Consider the following 19920-nt stretch of genomic DNA (forward strand, 5'->3'; position numbering starts at 1 on the left):
CGGGGGTACTGTTCACCTCCCCGAGCACTCTCTCCGGAGCACTCTTGTACGGACCCTCGGGGAACCGAGTGCTCGGGACTGCCGCATGCAGCCCCGAGCACTCTCTCCCGAGCACTCTTGTACGAATCCTAGGGGAACCGAGTGCTCGGGGGCTGCCGCACGCAGCCCCGAGCACTCTCTCTCGGAACTTAGCTCTCCTGATCGTCGGGGGACTAGGGTGCTCGGGGGTGACCGTACACCTCCCCGAGCTCTTTCTTCCCGGTACTTAGATTCCGTGGATCACCGAGGAACTGGGGTACTTGGGGGCCACCGACTGTGGTCCCGAGCACCTTCTCCCGGGACTTGACCTTTTCTCATCCTACAGGAGAGACCTCGCGGGATGGCGCTATGTGGCGGATGGCTGGCCTGGCCTCGAGATTCGAGGACTCCCGGTTCCTGATATACCGACAGTTAATTATCTCACATTTCTTCAAAATCTGCAATGTGCATAGTTGAAACAATGATGATATTTATTGGTCGAGATAATTTCTTGTTTCTTGCTCTTATGTTTCACCTTTTCTTATATGATTAATTGATCCATTCTTACCAGTTACTGAAGATTTCAGCCTAATTGATCCATTCTTATGTTTCAACTTTTCTTATATGATTAATTGATCTATTCTCTATCCAGCTTGTGGGAGAGGGAGTTGATCCAAGGCATTAAACATTCTACTACCGGTATATACTTGTTCTCCATGTTTTTTATGACACTTTATCTGTTTGATAACTATTTTAAATATTTTAATTTTGCAAGACAACTCCCTTGCAGGTTTAGCACACAGGATAGTATTTGTTTAGCCCTTGGATGCTTGTTGTACAAAGTTATTTTTTATTCTCAGCTATTTTTAGTTGAGGAAAGGATGTGAAATATTAAAAAAAAGATTATTTTTATCCTGCTTGGATGCTGATAGGGTGCAATAACACTACACCATAAGTAAGAGAAGAGCTGTTTTAAATAAGAGAAGAACTATTTTGTTAAGATTTTGTCGACTACATTACATAGTAGGGTGAGTTGCTTAGTTACAATAAGTCTGCTATGTGCATGTGGGTAGATCATGGCTTCAGTGGAATGTTGATTAGCTTCTGCTTTGTTGTTGCATCCCAGTCGATGTGCGGGATAATGCAAAACTTTGTTGTTGGCTTCTGCTTTGTTGTTGCATCCCAGTCGCTGTGTGGCAATGCCAATTTATTTGATGCTTCCCATGCGCATCTATATAAAGTCTATTACGGTGGAGCAGAACTAGTGAGGCTATCAACGGCCAACTGCAACAAGGCGTCAACTCTCATTATTCTAGGGGCTTGGACTCTCTGGAAGCATAGAAATTGTTGTGTTTTTGACGGCATTGCAGCAAATTTGGCAAGCGCCTTGCTGCTTGCCGAAGAGGAGGCACAGCTTTGGGCTTTGGCTGGGGCGCGAGGGCTTTCCCTCTTGACAGCTCTAACCCCTAATGTCTAGGTAGTTCTTTAGTCGTTTTATTCTGTAAGAAAAAGGCGTGAATGTAATTTGAGAGCCTTCTGTGTGTGTGGGGGTACTCAGGGTTCTTTACCCTTCTTTCTTCTTTAATATAATAATACGTAGCTCTCCTGCTTCGAGAAAAAAAATATATAAAGTTTGTTACACGCAAACACCTTACATTTCAATTAGTTTAATTCATTGCAAATCTATATATGCAACACCCAACACCCTGCTTCTTTCATGTCTTAGTTATGTATTTTGACCATCTAAAAAATTATAATGTGTCTGGAATGTCCATACTGTTGTTGCAGGAAAGATCCTGGTTACATCAGCAAGAATATAAGAGACACACAAAATCAAAGAGATGATGTAAGCTTCAAAGATTTAGGGAGCTACAGTGGCCTCGTGTCGATATGCTTATCTCTTGCTTGATTATTGAACTACCACTTTCAGATGATGTAAACGTGCAATATTTATCTTGTGTTTTTGCACCTCTAGGAACCTTTGTTGAAGAGGGGTCTGGACAACCCTGAAATTCTGGATGGTAATTGGTCTCAACTATGTATAACTTGCAAAGTAAGTTTTTCTTTATTGAGCAATCAGTGGTTTTTTCCCCTTAGATTCACCTTTTTCTGAAACAACCTGATTTGTCTAGTATTAATAGATTGTTAGGCCTGTACGCTCAAAACACTGCTCTACATGTGACCGCTGTGTTGAACAATTCGATCATCACTGCCCTTGGGTGTCTAATTGTATTGGAAAGGTGCTCATTCTATCCTTATTTGCATTCAATATTTTAATAATTCAGGGTTAAAAAGTTAAAGTTTCAGGGAAACATCCTAAAAACTACACTTAGTGTATACACCCTAGCAAGGACTGAAGAACTAGAAAAGATAGTCCTGTCTCTGGTTGAGGAATTACATCATTTTTTTTGCTATCCGATTTTGAATATTAATGAAAAATTGTTATTGCTTGAAATCGCAGAGGAACAAATGGGAATTCTTTATGTTCCTTATCCTAGAAGTTTCTGCGATGATCATTACTGGTGTAACAGCCATCATAAGTATGTTTACATTTTCTGTTATACACGAAATTTGTACTGGATTAAGGAAAATTTGTTTATCAACTTTCTTGTTGCAGGAACCGTAGGAGACCCGGCTTCTCCAGCATCATTTGGTGGATGGCTTAACTATACAGCTATGAACCATTCCTGGGTGGTGTCTTTTGTCATAATGGACCTCTTCCTTTTCTTTGGCGTTATAGCTCTAACTGTAATTCAAGCATCACAGGTATGAACCAAGTTGATCTCTGACCCAGACGGATCCACATTAACACAAGCCTTGCAAGAGTTCCCATTGAGTAATGACCCATCTTCTGCCATGTCTGATCAACTAATGATTCACTCCGACAACGTCTGGCAATGCATCCATTAGGCACCAGCACAGTATTTACGAGAACATATTCTTCGATGAAAATTTTGAATGCTGTCAGCGTTATTTTTACCCACTTCTATGCCAATATGTTTTTAGTACCCCTTTGGCGCCAAGTGCCAGTAGTATCTTGTCTACAATTCCTATTATCTGGTCTTGGCATCAACATGATTCTGTTGTTCTGTTAATGCATCTGCCATGTTCATGTATAAATGTATAATTGTGTAGATTGTTGCTTCACAGGACATGGTTCTTCAGATTCTCATTGGTCATATGTCTCGTTCATACTAAAAATAATTGCCTTATTGGGCTTCTGTTTGTTTGCCTATCCGCTGCTTCTAATATTGCTCAGGCATTATAACTTTCTTTTCCTGCTTGTAATTGTTCTATCTTTAATCCACTTTTCTCCACGAGCTGACCATTTCTTGCTTTTTCTACCTTGCAGATATCAAGGAATATAACGACGAATGAGATGGCAAATGCCGTGAGGTACAGTTATCTCAGAGAACCAGGTGGCAGATTCAGAAATCCATTTGACCATGGTGTGCGTAAAAACTGTTCTGACTTCTTGCTGAAGGGGTACAACGAGGATATTGAGAGGGTTGAACAGACATTGCAACCTGACGAGGAAACGGGAACGATTCAGATGACAAGAAGCGCAGTCTTGCAGAATGGCGAGAGCATTCCACTTCATATTAATGGCACTGACCATGGTTGCTCCGATTCCCAAGCAAACTCAAAATCTCATGGTCAACTTAGTCCATCTAAGTGTTGCAATCACAGTAAGAAAAGTGATAAGACCCCTTTGGGCCTAGGACTGGGCCTTGGGCGTAACAATCCCTCTAGCCGTTATGCACGGTCTCTTCTTCCCTTGTGATTCATCTGGAGAATGCAAAGGTGTTCCTTTTTCTGTACATGCTTATTACACAACCATAGCTTTGTTTGGGCTATTTCTTCATTGGTGCTTCGTGATCTCTCTGGCTGCACTGACATTGTTATGATGCTGGAAGTGGAGCCCCAGATCTACCGAGTACTGAAATGGCTATAATAAACGTCATCTGGGTTGCATGAAGGCTTCGTAAACATCTTCGACTCGTATCTTATGAAACACCAGAGAAATTTTGTCAAGCTATGTAATTTTTTTTTTGGGTGCAAAAGTGCACCAGTGTACAACGTCTCGGCGTTATGTATGTACATGAGGTTGAGGGTTGATAGTTCAGATACCATCCCCTCTTGAAGTATAGTTGTACACTAGAACTGTACATTGTAGAGTGATTTCCCCTGTACACGATGTGTACACATGAAACTGGTTTGGAGCCGGCCTGATCAGTGATCTGTTTCTCCCCTCTTGTTTCTTTCTCTACTTTTTCAGAACTAAATTGCCAGTGTATTATTTGTTCTATGAAATTCCGTGAATTTTTAAATGTATTACTTCTTGCAGTCCTATGCAACTGGTCTCCCTCGTGTACCAAAATGGCCAGCCCTTTGCTTCGAAATCTTTGAAGCAATCAAGCCTGATGAAGATCTAGAGTGTAGCAAAATCTTATTGCTTACTCGGTCAAAAACATTTACAGATGAACACAGCCCAGCAACAAAGGCCTACTCGTTCAGACTAAAAGAACAAGGCCGGATCACTGGAGGACATAACCGTCCACTCCATCGAGCCTACTAGGATGGGCGTGGAGATCCGAATCCCCTGATTTCACAGAGTTAGAGGTGCACAGTAAAATACGAGAGCAACTACAATAACCAGCAGTCAAATACTGTAGCAACGACCGGCCACGAAAACCTGTATCATTTTACTGTTTATAGTACTGTAGTACTAAATCTTATCTATCCGTTTACGATTCAACGGCTCACGGTAGTGTGAAATTATCGTAACTTCACTAATTAATCAATTGAGTTTAACTAGAATTAATCCACAGATCTTCTCACGCTCATGTCTAGAGCTTACTGATCCGCGGCACCCAGTCTCGAGGGCCTAGGCCGGATGATATTCACAGACACTTTGCAACCTCGGCTTCCACGGCACCCGCGCAAGGATTGCACGTGCGGCCGCCGCCTTGGCCGCCTCTGATCCGGACGGCGCCGCCGTCGCCTTGGCCGCCGTTGACGACGACCGGTGTAACCTGCACCGGAACGAGCCTGGATGCGTCGTCAGCGCGCACATGCAGTACTTGGCCGGTGCACCGGCGGTCTTGGAACACGGAGGAGGAGAGGAGTTCGTGGTGGGTGGTCACTGGTGCAGGCGGTGACTAGGTGTTAATGGTTTACGGGTAACAAGTGAGATGTCTAGTGTCTGATCAAGGTGGCTGCCTAATGTGTGCTGCAGCCTACATGCACCGGAGCGCGTCGTCTCCTTGTTGTTGAGTGTAAACTGCCTCCTTGTTTGGAGGCAAAAAAGGGTAAAAAGCAAATGCGAGATCCTAAAAAAGGAGAGTTTATCCAAGTGGAAGGATAAAAAGAAGCAATCACAGTAGGCAAACACGGGCCCGCTAGCCAGCCTCTCGTTCTTCATGTTATGAATAGACATTTTTTAATGTTATATCATGTGATTAATTATTAAGAGTTATGTCTATTGGAAATGAATGTCTTTCCAATAGATATATCTTTTTATCATATCTATTCAACATGTATAAATATGTAAATACTTCATGAATTAATACAAGATTTTCACTCTCTATTCTTTACTTTCTGTCTACTATCGATTTTCTACTGCAATATATTATCAGCACGATTGTTCTTCCACTCGGCAACAAGCCACAACATAGAACACCAGAGAGACGAAGGCCTCTGCACAGAAGAGAATAGTGTTTCCTCTTTCACCGACGATGCTGGATACAATAGGAGAAGGATTACCGCGGCAGTGGTGCCAGCTTTCTCTATTTCTGGCACCACTGACTCCGAAGCGGTAGTCCTTTGCAACGGTGTCACCATCCTTCACTACACTGACCGACGACGCACTGATTCAGTGGACGAACAAATTAGAAGGCCACAAGAGGAGCAAAGGTAAGTTGATGGCATCCATGATCCATCTTACCTCTCTGTGATGCTTAACTTCAAGGCGACAACCGAACGAGGTAATTACATAGTGTAGATCTCAAATCACCAAGATAATTACACAGTGTAGATCTCCAATTATGTAGCTAACATGCTAAAAATAGCATCTCTGTGATGCTTAACTTACAACATGTTCTACAAGAATCAAGTAACAATCAGAATCTTCTGCAACCAGAAAATCTCATAAGCACGAAAAACATGTTTATCAAATTTGCTTCTTACGATATGTTTAGAGATCTTAACTAGTCTCCCAATTTCTTAAGATACCATGCTATCTTTGTCCTATTAAATATTATAATACAATATTATATTAGCACTATAATACTACATAAAGTTTGTATGTAATCTATATATTTGATAAGAATTTCATATTAATTTTTTCATTTCTATATATAGATTTCTACGGGAGTCAATCCGATGGAGAAGAAAATATGCCTTGTGAACAGTTACACTACAAACTCTATATTATACGGAACCAAAATATTTTTAAACTCTTACTAAGAGACAAAAAATATTTTGATAATTATTAGACGTGATACAGTGATTATTGTCTCTGATCGTGCCATAATTACTCTCCCTATGAGTACTCAAGTCATAATTAATGTTGCTCTATTATATCCCGATTCAGCTCATACCTTATGAAGTTATAAAGACATACGTCAAAATGGTTTTCATATCGAAACCAATGATGACAACAATAGAGGAATTTCTTCTCTTAATCAACGGATATGGCAAGCTTCCCTATTCACCATCTGGATTGTACTATATATATATATATATATATATATATATATATATATATATATTAAACTCATACACATATTATGTATAAAATAATTTTTCTATCTTGATCAAATCAAGACTTGGCATGATTGTCTTGTTCACTCTACCTTAGAGATGATAAGAAAAATTATTAACAATTCTATTGGTCACAGTATTTCTAAAATCTTCAGATTTGTGTACACCGAATGTGTCACAGGAAATTTAATTTTAAAATTCTCTTACCTTAAAATTCATAACTCGTCAACTATTTTCTTGAACGCATTCAAAAACTTACATGTGGCTATATTCAGCAATTTTATAGACTATCTAGGTACTCAATAATGTTGATTGATACATCTACAAAATAGTCTCACATGTGTCCTTATCCATAAGGCAACACACTTTTGTCAAACTCATTGTTCAATTAATAAAAGATTAGAGCAAATAATTTTGTACGCAGGATCAAATCCATTCACATGGATAATACCGTTCCTTAATATGTATTCAATTATTGTTTGATTTTGGGCACTACTGCATTAAGTACCCTATGTGCATATTCATAGTCTAGCTGAATCTCTCATCAAGAGAATCAAATTATTTACATGACTAACCATAGAATTGCAATTGTCAACATCTTGTTGGTGACATGTGGCTTTAAACACCGCATCATTAAACCAAATTTATCCAACTACAATCATACGACTCCTTCCGTTGCAATTAATAGGTAAAATTTTGACATCAACCAAGTATTTTTCATTTGCGAATCGGTTACGTTCTGCACGTACCGATATCACTACAATACAGCATACATCAAAGGGTATTGAAGATCTATATGAGATATAATTATCCATTAATCATATAATACCTTGAGTCCCCCAAAGGGGACATATTCATTACATGTATGCTCATAATATTGCGAGGATAATTCTCGGTATTAGGGGAAGATAAATACCACAAAGAATACCATGAATCATAAGAGAATATCATATACGTTCGCATTCAGTCCTCATATCTACGTACCAAATATCTAAACATTTATTCAAAATATTTTGTATTTGTAACATATTATAAATAATCTATCAGATGCATTTACTCGTCAGCAAGGTGTCATCAAACAATTCCCGCTATTAATGTGTCAGAAAGAGTGGAGGTACCTAACAAAAACCATCCAACTTCCAAATCAAAAATAAGAGGGAGATAAATATGGCCACAAAGGATAAAGCTTCTTACAAGCTATCACAGAAACAGAGAAATCTCTCCTTAATAACAATAAATACAAATTAATATCAAGTTCATAGACACCTTATGGATATTTATTATCCAAACGCCTATGAATATTCAGCATACAAATGCTCAGCATAAATGTATATACAAATTCAGATGCTGAGTCATAGAATACTCTAACTCTATTTTTTTGAAAATACATGGAGTTAAACAGGATAATATTTCCATAAACTATATTGATTCCATAGAATCAAACAATAAAAAACTACAAATTATCGACATATATTTCTCCAGACCAAAAGTCCTAGACAGAGTGCTTCAGCACTCAACTTAGTCAAACCAAAGATGGTAACGAAGGAGAATCACTTTTGCTCAACAACACAATAGCTTCCCTATGGAAGCAAAATTGAATTTATTTCATAAGGTGGTGAAATAGGAGGCATGTAGCACAAGGATTCACTCTAAGACCCGACATCAATTATAATGCTACATACCCCGTGGTATGTTTGAAAATTATATTCTCATATTCAATATCATTAGCATATCAAATAAAATTAGATAGATTTGGACATGTAAGTCCCTAATAGACTTGTATTCTAAATCTAAATACAATATCATTAGCATATCATTATGTACATCTTAAAGTTACTTCGTAACTTCATAATTGATGTCGGGTTGATTGTGGTACAACTGACTAATAAGTTCCTTCCATAGAATAGTTACTCCAACCACAACGATTACATATGTGTGTTCATAATGAAATTCCAATTGAATTTTGTATCATCTCCAAAACACACATGACAAAGTATGTAATTATCTTATAACAGAATTTGAGATGAATGATTTGGTTAAAACTAAATTGCGATTAAGTCTGCAACTTGAGCATATTCCTTCTGAAATATTTATCCATCAGTCTACTAATATCCAAATGATATTAAACAATCATACCCATCAAAGCATTTATGATCATTCAATCCCTAAATATGAATCAAGATCAATTCATACCTTAGGTTGACGATGAAAAAATATTGAACCTAAAGTTTTATATCTTAATGTCATCAAAGCGCTCATGTATCTTGCAAATTGCAACATGTCTGATATCGTATTTACAGATAACTTGCTAGCTTAAATAGCACAGCTCCAACAACACCATTAGGTGGGAGTCAAAGATGATATCCACAAATATCTTTATGGCACCAAATCTTGGTTTTCAATCAGAAAAATCAAGATATGACTATAGTGAGATATCCAGGTACTAGCTATATAACTGATCCCCGTAACATCAGATCAAAGACTGATTTCATAGTGATATAGCCTTCTCATACGATCATACAAACATATTTCAGTGGCTAATTTCATCTATCATTCTGAAACATCATATACATGTGTATAGCTTTGTAGAATGATAAACCACATATAACTATCATGTAGTATTAGTTTCATTGAATTACCAACCATTATCTATAAAGATGATTCTGCGTGCATTTCTCAAATGCAAGCATGTTACATAAAGAGCAATATAACCAAATATATTGCTACTAATTTGTTCTATCTTCATGAATTAAAATAATAGGGAGATATAAAACTTGCAAACTAAAGCATGTGATAATCTCGTATATTTATTCACTAAGTTCTTATCAACTTACATATTTCAAAAATATATTCACGAAATTGGTATGTGATGATGAGTTTTGCAAGGTTTAGGAGAGTGGATCCCTGATTAGTATTCTGCTCGTATTATATTGTACACTTTTTCTTTATGTGTTTTTCATTTACGGTATCTCTTATTTTTTTTCTTTAGGGGTTTTTAAAGGAGGTATCAAAGACATATTTATTATTCTCTAAATTCGCCTATAGGTTTTTCCTTTTAAAGGTTTTCCATACGAATTTACAAAGAGATAATAATCAATATATATTATATACTTTTCTCCTTATTTTCCTACTGAGTTTTAAAGGAGTTTTAATAGTATGTCACTATTATTCCTCCTATTTTTCAAAGAGATTTTTCGAATGTTTTAATATGATCCATGGATCATAATTATTATTCTCTAAACTCACCAATGAGTTTTTCCTATCTAAGTTTCTCATATAAATTTACAATGAGATAATAACTAATATATATCATATTATTTTCTCCTTATATTTTCATATTAGATTTTAAAGGAGTTTTAATGACATATCAACATATTATTTTCTTATCATATTTTCACATAGGGTTTTAAAGAAATAATTGATCAAGAGAGTGTTATGAATAGACATGTACTTTCATCACGTCTATTCAGCATATATAAATATATAAACACTCCATTAATCAATACAAGATTTTTGCTCTCTATTCTCTGTCTCATATCAATTTTCTACTGCAATACTTCCCAATCAGTTCCTGCATCCTTCATGGTTTGACCGCATTCGGGAAAATGCAAAACCGCATGAGCTTATGCATACATAACTTATCTTAACGGTACATTTCTCATATCTAATACTCATCTATCCATTAATTCTCTTTATCTACTTATAATTTTTTTCATCTACTACGGTACGGATCTCAAACGCAAATGACTACACGTTCACACCATGCCACGGCAGCGCTTACGAGGTGGGCGTTGTTAGCTGAAACACTAATGCAGGTTACTTCAACAAAATGTACGATCTGTTGGACACTGTAAGACCTAATCAAGGTGCTGATACATGTAATTCACCGCAGCTTCACCGGTAAGGCCTCACCGAGCTCTTTAGCAGCGACCTCTCCTCCACATGCAACTTGTACGGCGACGGTGCCAGGAGCTCCTTGGCCTCGCTCCTCCGCCGCCGCTCCCTCGAGTGCACGACCCACAGCACCACCGCCAGCAGCACGGCGACCGCGGCGGCGAGCAGGCCCCGGAACACCTGGCCGCTGTACCGGCGGAGTCCGGGGCAGTGGTCCTCGCCGATGGACCGGAACGTCTCCCTGACGAACGTGCAGTCCGCCAGGCCGGCTAGGACTGGCCCGTAGTGGTACAGCCCGTAGCTGACGTTGGCCGCGCCGACCAGCTGCGCGTACATGGACGGCGTCACGCGGCCGGCGGTGGAGCACACCTCCGGCCCCGACTCGGCGTCGACGTTGGCGCGGCACACGTAGGCTCGCCACGCCTGCCGCGCGGCGTCGAGGGCGACCTCGCCGGGCTCTCAGGCGCGGTCGCGGAGGTCCGGTGTGTAGGGGTTGCAGAGCAGCGGCACCGGCGGGCCGGACTGGTTGTAGTACAGCGGCGCGGCCTGTGGCGGGAAGTCGCGGTTGGACACGTTGGACAGCGCGCCGTTGATCACGGCGACGAGCCGGTAGTTCACCTCCTTGCTCCGGTCCAGCGCCTCCGTCGCCGCGGCGGTGTCCACGCACGGCAGGATGTCGTCTAGCGCCGTGTGCGCCTGCGGCTGCCGCACCCACTCGCCCATCGCCACGCAGGTGTCACCGATCACACTGGAACATTTACACAGTAATTTTTTTCTTCAGTTACATGTAAACCTTTGTTCAGTCATTCAGGTGCGAAATCAGAAAGAAATTGATGGTGATGCACATATGTATAATTTTAAAGCAATATTATCAATTTTAACTACTTTAGTAGTCAAAATAAACTACTTAGTGCTAAAAAAATTTGTAGCCTGATGCGTGTGCATCACCTTTAGCTCAATGTAACTTCGCCACTACCGTCATTCCATGAAGGACAATACTACTGATGCGCAGTTTGGTACAAGAAATGCACTATTTTTTTTTTTAACATTGCTGCAGGTTGGTAGCCAAGGGTGCTCTGATCTGCACTCTGTATGTAGTGCGACCAAACTAGCGGTACTGACTTGTAAGCAACAGGTACAACTATCAGGCTCAGCAAAGGCACTTACCTGTGGAAGAGGAGAAATGTACCGCACAGTACAAACGTTCCTGCAACCAGCATCCACCCAAGAAACACCAACCTGCATGGAAGTACAGCAACTGTGACTCAGCACCAGACTCCCAGGCTTCATCCAGATTAAGTCAACTCTGATGAAGCTATGCGTTGATGCTTACACGTAGACAATCGACTCCAATCCACAGACCGAGAACACTGCAAGAAAAGGCGTTGCAAAATCATTCGGTATAAGCAAATAAGCTGAAGAAAAAATCCATGGCATTTTCATGTGTCCAGTGGATTCTGAAGTAAAGATGTGCAGAAATGTGAAATCACTTGCACAAGTGACTACTTGTAATAAGGGAAAAAACTTTCGACTTGGATATATTCTATATATCCGGTAGAAAAAATACTATATTTATCGATATTTTACTTAAATTTTATTGGTATATCTGATATATCTGATAAATAAAATTTACCCGTAAAAAGAACATGCTTGTAATTGTGCTCGACTCACCAAGACCGAAGAAAGCAAGGATTAACAATGCAGCTGCAACAGCAATCAGAACCTTCCTTCTGCCATGGAAGATGAACAAAATGACTAGGAGGAGCACATTATAAAATTTTGCCTAGAAGAGCGAAGGTTCGGTGACGTACACGGCCTCCAAGGCGGAGTGGATCTTGGCGACGTTGCTGGACGTGCGGGTGGCGAGTTCGTCGGAGGCCGCGCGCACCTTGCGCACGACGTCGTCGATCCTCCCCTTGACGTCGGCGGGCAGCGTGACGGGCCCCACGCCGGCCGCCTTGGCGGTCTCGAGGAAGCCCGAGAAGCTCCTGAGGTTGGCCACCGTGTCACCGGACTGCTGCACCACGTAGTCCACCGTCGCCGCCGTGCTGCCGTGGAACCGCCCCTGCCCGTCGTACAGCACGGCGCACCCGACGCTGCGATGGGCGACAAAGAGAGATCAGTTACAACCCTGACACGATCACAAAAAGTGTACATAAGAGAGGAGACGGTGGTGGAGTGATCGGCCGGGGAATTACGCGGCGGCGGCGGTGGCGACGAGGAGGAGCACGAGCGAGACGACCAAGCACGAGCGCGAGTAGGACCCGCCGCCGCCGGGGCAGAAGCAGAAGCAGCAGCCGGCGAGGAACAGCGCAATGCCGAACACGACGAACCAGACCCCGGCCGCCGCGAAGACCGGCGCCGCGGTGAAGCCAACCGACTGCGGATCGAAACCGCGGGAACAGCAATTCGATGAAGAACAAGATTTCAGAGCACAAAAAGGCAAGCACAAGAATTGCAACATGGGATCTTTACGGAGAAGAACTCACGGCCCAGTAATGCTCGTCGCTGATGTTCCAGCCGCCTGTGTAGTACCTCATCCCGTCGAGAGGGTCCTTCCGCTGCGTCTGCGCCGCCGCGAGCACGAAGGACGAATTCGTCCCCGCCGCCGCCGCTGTAGACGACCCAAACAAGTTAAACGCATTTCGACGCATCACAAGATTTGGCAAGATCGATGGGAAAACGAAAAACAAAAGTTAAAAAGTTTCAAGAATCTGACCTGATGCATCAGCCGCGAACAAGGACGCGCCGACGAGGAAGAGCAGGACGATGTGTGTCGCACGAGGCGCCGCCACGATCATGGTCGGCGTGGGGATGTTTTGGCCCGAAGCGGGGGGAGTCAAGACGGCGTCAGGCGAAGTTCAAACGACCGGAATGGAGAGGAGGACGGAAGCGTCGGCCATGAAAACCTGAGGACTGTTTGGTTGGTGGATTGCTTGGAGATTTGGACGCGAACAGGGGATGGAAGAAGAGGGAGAAGACGACTTTGCCGGTTCCTCTTGAATCTTGGCCTTGCTGCCGAGTTATAGCTTCCGTTACTTCCCCAGGAAAAAAACGCGCCGCTCAGGAGCAAAGCTCAATTACTCTCTCCCCCCTGCGCCCATCACAAAGCTCAATTTCAGGACAAAGTTTCTTATTTGCCATCAAAATATAAGATAATTCTTTTCATGCCATTTCACAAAATGAATTTCTTTATTTATTATTGTTTCTAATTTTTATTTTTCTCACTATTGCTGTCCATTTATTCGGTAGAAAAGGCAAGTTAGCTCTTGGGAGAAGGACGACAACCTCATGCACGGCTACCGTGACGAACGATGATGGGGGCTCGAGCAATAAACCACTCTCGGAAGCAAAAGTAGGGAGAAGGGGAAGATGTCGAGGATGAGGAGGACGGATGCGCAGGGGACTGCACCCCCATTACGAGCGTTCATGTTGGCACTACGACTTCATTGTTGTTCACCATGGACAGCTACGTCTGAGGCCAACGTCTCTCTTTGAGAATAAATGTATCTTTTCTATAGATCAAATGGACGACAGTAACGAATAAGAAATAAAAATTAAAAACAGTATAAATAAGAAAAATTATTTCATGAAATAGTATAGAGAGAATTATTTATCTTCTGATAATAAATAATAAATTTTCTTCAAATTCAATCGCAGAGCAGTGCATGCACGATGCGATTGATGTTTGCGTGGATCGTGTGCTCGCCTGCCCTGCCATGTGAACGAATGAACGAACGAGCCGAAGTGGTAGGGGTAGTAGTGCCACGTAAAGTGGTCAATGCTGTGCAGCTGTCGCGTTTCCGAAATTGGGTTGCATGCACCACTCTCGTTTTCTTATTTTAAGCTCTATTTCTAATTACACTATAAAGATATATCTTTTATCTGATATTATGTATAAAAACATAGGAAGGGGGCTGCCGAACCGGATGGTTCCTAAGGCAGCTCCAAGGGGGTGACCTGGGTTCGATTCCCAGTGCTTTTTCAAAGCGTCCCTTATCTCTTTCGGTAAGGGTATGAGTTTTTTAAAATATATATATATAAAAAGATAGATTTTTTAGATTAATATTTTTATGATCAGGATCTAAAGAGGAGATACCATATAATTAAGAGTTAATTTTTGAAAACCATCACTTTTTTTCTTAACTATCACAAATTCACCACTTTTGTTGTCTATTTCACAAAACCACCATTTTTGTTGCCTATTTCACAAAGCCACCGATACTTGGACAGTTATCTCACATACCCATCACTTTCGACATTTTTGCCTATGAACAGTAACCAACGCCCTAAAAATTTCACTCATTTCTCTAATCCAATGAGAGACCTTCCCAAGATTCAAAATTTTTAGGATGATTTTTTTGAGATATTATAATTCATATGAAACCCATTTTGATTGGTTTGGACCAAAAATCCTAGGCCAAATTCAAATTAAAATTCTTCAAAGTTACAATCTTTTATAATTTCTATAATTTTTAAGGATTCAAAATAATTCTCTAAAATCTATGAAAATTCACTAATATTCTTCATAAGTCATGAACTAATTTCTAAAATTATTTCAATCTCTAGGTTACATAGAAATTTTATGAGTTTCTTCATAAGACATCGCTCTTCATTAAACTTAACAATTTTAATGAGGAGCGATACTTTGTGAAGGAACTTATAAAATTTCTAAGTAACATAGGGCTTTAAATAATTTTAGAAATTAGTCATAACTTATGAAGAATAATAGTGAATTTTCTTAGATTTTAGAGAATTATTTGAATCCTTAAAAATTATAGAAATTATAAAAGATTGTAACTTTAAAAATTTTTAATTTGAATTTGGCATAGGATTTTTGTCCAAACCAATCAAAATGGGTTGCATATGAATTATAGTATCCCAAAAAAATCATCCTAAAAATTTTGAATCTTGGGAAGGTCTCTCATTGGATTAGAGAAATGAGAGAGATTTTTAGGGCGTTGGTTACTGTTCATGCAGGCAAAAATGTCGAAAGTGGTGGGTATGTGAGATAACTGTCCAAAGTATCGGTGGCTTTGTAAAATAGGCAACAAAAGTGGTGGCATTGTGATAGTTAGGGCAAAAAAGTGGTGGTTTTCTGAAATTAACTCTATAATTAAAGTGGGTATGTTGATCAGTCCAAAAGAGTTTGGTGCACTGGGTTTAACTGATACCAAGGTGATGAATATTCGTCTTCTTTCTAAATGGATTGCGAAATTAGAAAGAGCGGATAATGATCTAGTTTGTGATATTTTGAGAAAGAAATATTTAGGAGATAGAGGGTTTTATAGTAGCAGCAAGATTGGATGTTCTCGGTTCTGGAAAGTTTTGCATTCTATTAGAATTTTTACAGTTTTGGGGTTGATATACATCTTGAAGAATGAGAAAAAAATTAGATTCTAGTTAGATGTTTAATTGGATTCTTATCCTCTAAAGATCAAATTCGAAAAGTTATACAAGATCTATTTTCAACAAGAAACAATAGTGCATCAGGTGCTTATGCAGGGCTTTTCTAATCTAAATTTTAGAAGATCTTTTGGTCGCACAAAAATATGATTCTCTCAGCTCATTAGTTGATTAACAAATGATTTAAGGATATTGGATGGTGCAAACTCTGTGGTATTAGAGAGACTACATACCACATTATATTTCAATGTCCAATTGGAAAATTCGTTTGGTGTGTCTGCAGAGATGTTTTTCATTGGTTTTCTGTGCTAAATTCTTTTAGGACTTTTAGAGAGTTGTTTCTTGATCCTAGAAGTTCTAGATACAATATGCTTCTTATTTTTCTTTTAGTGCTGTTTGTTGGACTCTATGGCTAACATGTAATGATTTTATTTTTAAAAATAAATTTTGTCCCTTCCCACATGCGGTCATTTACAAGGCAATTTTATTTATGATAAGGTGGGAATTGCTTGACAAAGTGTCTGATCGCACCAAGATGCAAGATATGCTGCAGAGAATCAAGATGGAGGTGGATGTACATCAACAACAACACCTAACCGCGAGGCTGCTAGTAGAAATTGGATAATACTGATGCTTCTTAGTCTTATTGTCTTTTGGTGATCTTCGATTGAGAGTTTTGCAATTTAGCATGTTGACTTTTAGTTCTTGTCTCTTTCGTTGTTGCATAGAGTTGTCTGGTATAGGTTTGGGTTAATTCAAGTTTCCTTGATAGATAATACTTTAGCCATACTATGTTGTCGCTATACAGTATGTTAGGTTTCCCATGTGGACTGCTGTACTTGGTTGTTTTCTATAAAGCAGGTCATGCCTTTGGTCTTAACTTAGGACTTAGAGGGGTTTCCAATCTATTTTTTCTTTCTTTTTTTCGAGAACATGCAATGCAATTGAACGTCTGATTCAGTTTTTTTTCCTTTTGCAAGTGTTTAGTTCAGTTCTAATGTGTGTATCAACTGAGTCGTTTCACGTTGGCATGACACTTTATTCAGCTGAAGTATCAAATGCGTCGTGTCCCTCGAGAAAAAAGGGTGCACGCCAGGTGTTTTTTTTTTTGGGTGGGGGGTGGGGGATGCCGGTATTAAGTAGATCTGAGAAAAAAGCCCAAGCCCGGCCCAATTTTGGCCAGCCCACACAGGCCCCTCAGCTGCAATGTGCGGGCTTGGGTAGCAGGTTGTTAGCCTGAAAAAATAAGCCCGGGTCGAGCACAGCCCAAAATATTACATTTAATTATTTTTAGGGGAAGTTAACCTTTTGCTATCTTTAGACTCTGTTTGTTTTGAATTGTAAAAGCTAGATTTTAATCACAATCTGCAAGTTAAAATAAATAGTTGAATTGTAGTCACAATCTGCAAGCTGAAATAAACAGTTAGATTGTAGTCACAATCTACAAGCTGAAATAAATAATTAGATTATAGTCACAATCTGCAAGCTGAAATAAACAACTAGATTGTAAAAGTTGGATTATTACTGCAGCCTCCAGATTGTAACAATCCAGCAATCCATCTTTCACCAGCTTTTACAATCCACGATCCAGATTGTTACAATCCAGCTTTTATAATTCAACTTCTTACAGTCAATAATTTGCAAGCTGTTTTTCATAATATTCAGCTGAAACAAACAAACCTTTAATAATGGTCACTTTTCAAATACCACAGACTTTATCGTCCTTAATATTTTGCTATAGGAAAGAGGGAGTTTCTTACCCGCGTGTCATTTTTGTCCATTTTTGCCACCACCTGGCCCATCCGATATCGCAAGACATGGGAAATGTCTTCCCTGCCCATCCACACCGACGCCGACACCAGCACCCAACACGACAGTGGCGTTGTCCACAACTACTGATCACCGACAAGTGTCGCCTCTCGCGCTGGCAAGGCTGACCCACCCCCTCCACACTGTCTTTGTCGGTTTTTCCTGGCCAGCTGCCATCACTCTCACCGTTCGGTCTAACGTTGTCGCCTGTTATCAAGTTGTTCAGCACGCCGTCGAGATCCACGCCTCCACTCGAGCATGTACACTCACCTGAGCCGGTGGGAGAGGAGAGAGGGGGGAGTGGAAGCAGGGGGTGGAGAGGGAGTAGTGGCCATGGTGAAGGAGCTTGAGGTCGTCGGTCGATAGCAGCGTTGCTGGTGTAGTGGTGGTTGGAATGTGGGAGATGGTGCATATTGTGTGGGTTGCGAGATGGACGAGGATGAAGTGGTGGCATGCGTGGGCGAGGCGGGAGAGCATGTGCGTGTGGAGGTGGAAGTGATGGATAAGCGTCTCGGTTGCCGGGGGGGGGGGGCAGGAGGAAGGGAGAGGTTTCGGGTCGCCCATCATCGCGCACACTGCCAGAGTAGGGAAGACATTTCCCATGTGTTGCCACGTCAGATCGACCCGGTGGCAATGAAAAAGGGACAAAATGACACGCGAGTAAGAAACTTCCTATTTCCTGTAAAAAAAAAAAAGGATGACCAAGTCAATGTCACTCGAAAAGTGACTATTTTTAAGGATGACAAAAAGTTAATTAACTTTAAGACCGGGCCTGTGCATTCAATTTACGCTGAAACAAACCAAGTATCTCTTCGGGCCGATCTAGCCCATGTTCAGGTCTACTTAGTTAGTAACAACTTATTTTCAAAATAAATAAATAAATTATAATGTCACATCAATCGGAAAACAGTTGACGTTCCGGAGAGAGGGGTATCTCACACACAAAAGTACGTACAATATTGAAGAGCTAGTCAGCTTGATCGCTAATACAACATGGTTGCACCTAACGTCGTGTAGCCAGTCAACATCCAAGCAACTATATATAAAAAAAAAACCCAGCTATACGCTTTTCCGCGTCAAACGGTATAAACAATCGAGTTGCAGGTACCCCGAACGGTGTTAGTCTTGAGAACGAAGATTAGTTGTTGTTCACCTAAACCAGACACGAAATTACAGGCATGTGCATGCGTGCATACAAAACTACGAGGACTCGTTCAAGGTCGTCAACGGCGTATAGGTTTCACTGTGCCAGGCGACGACGCTCCAACTTGGCCCCGCGCCGCCCGGTGCCCACGACGGTCCAACGTCTCGGTGCAGTTTGACGGATTGGGCCGCGGCCGAGGCACCCACCGCGCGCCGTGCCGAGGCCGGCCCACGCAAGAAAACCTGCGCGCGGGCCTCGCTTCCGCAGACTTCGGCTCGGTTGGGCTGCCCGACCTAAATCCGTTCAGCCTAAAATTTCATGATCCTTAAAATTTATCTTTTTATTTTACAAATTATATTTTTATTTGAAATTTTTTAAAGAGCTAGATGATAACATCACATACACTAAATAATTTTTTAGAATCTTTTAGGATTATTTTGATGGTGTTTTTAATTTTGAATGTATTAGAACGTAATATTTTTTATTTTTAAACTAGATATCGTCCTTTCAACGGATGATACGAGTCTAGATTGTAATTTGAAATCAGCTCATATATTTGTAATTTTTTATTTAAAAATTAAAAAAATATCGTGCACTTCGCTGGGCCGCACGCTCGTCTAGTTCTTCCTAGCGGCGTGGGCTCGGGCGATCTGGTGGGAGGTTGTTGGGCTGGGCTGCCGGGGTTGCGCAAGCTCCGGGCCGTTGATTTCTGAATTTTGATTGCCGCGGTGAGCCCAGCGGTTTGCCTCTGAAATTACCAGGTTGGCAAGGCAGTTAAGGCTGCATTAACCCATCAGTCTAGGTTAAGCATAGCGAAAAAAAGCATTGCTTAAGCAGGAACCCAAGTGTTAATGATGTAGCAAAGTTGTTGTGGTGCTGAGGAT

At 40.9% G+C, this 19920-nt stretch overlaps 1 protein-coding gene and 1 pseudogene across 2 annotated transcripts; one reads left to right on the plus strand and one right to left on the minus strand.

Annotated features, from left to right (window-relative positions):
* Nucleotides 1-1212: 1212 nt before the first annotated feature.
* On the plus strand, nt 1213-4274 carry LOC133922525 (protein S-acyltransferase 24-like). Of its 2 annotated transcripts, XM_062367894.1 has the most exons (7): nt 1213-1495; nt 1807-1864; nt 1994-2071; nt 2160-2258; nt 2480-2558; nt 2636-2784; nt 3371-4274. In XM_062367894.1, the coding sequence occupies exons 1-7, from the start codon at nt 1488-1490 to the stop codon at nt 3800-3802; spliced, it is 903 nt and encodes a 300-aa protein (XP_062223878.1). In that variant the 5' UTR covers nt 1213-1487; the 3' UTR covers nt 3803-4274. The 2 variants fall into 2 exon arrangements, with proteins under 2 accessions (XP_062223878.1, XP_062223877.1); XM_062367893.1 differs by lacking the exon at nt 1213-1495 and having other exon boundaries at nt 1634-1864.
* Nucleotides 4275-10665: 6391 nt separating this feature from the next.
* Nucleotides 10666-13736, minus strand: LOC133920680 (uncharacterized; annotated as a pseudogene).
* Between the last annotated feature and the right edge of the window lie 6184 nt (nt 13737-19920).

The sequence above is a fragment of the Phragmites australis genome, chromosome 6, assembly GCF_958298935.1.
Source record: "Phragmites australis chromosome 6, lpPhrAust1.1, whole genome shotgun sequence".
NCBI lineage: Eukaryota > Viridiplantae > Streptophyta > Magnoliopsida > Poales > Poaceae > Phragmites > Phragmites australis.

Excerpts from the sequence above, each read along its gene's own strand:
- LOC133922525 (XM_062367893.1), top strand. The coding sequence starts at position 1,775 with ATGTGTCTGGAATGTCCATACTGTTGTTGCAGGAAAGATCCTGGTTAC. Across the intron at positions 2,072-2,159 it reads AACTATGTATAACTTGCAAA|ATTGTTAGGCCTGTACGCTC; the intron begins GTAAGTTTTTCT and ends TAGTATTAATAG. Across the intron at positions 2,785-3,370 it reads CTGTAATTCAAGCATCACAG|ATATCAAGGAATATAACGAC; the intron begins GTATGAACCAAG and ends TCTACCTTGCAG.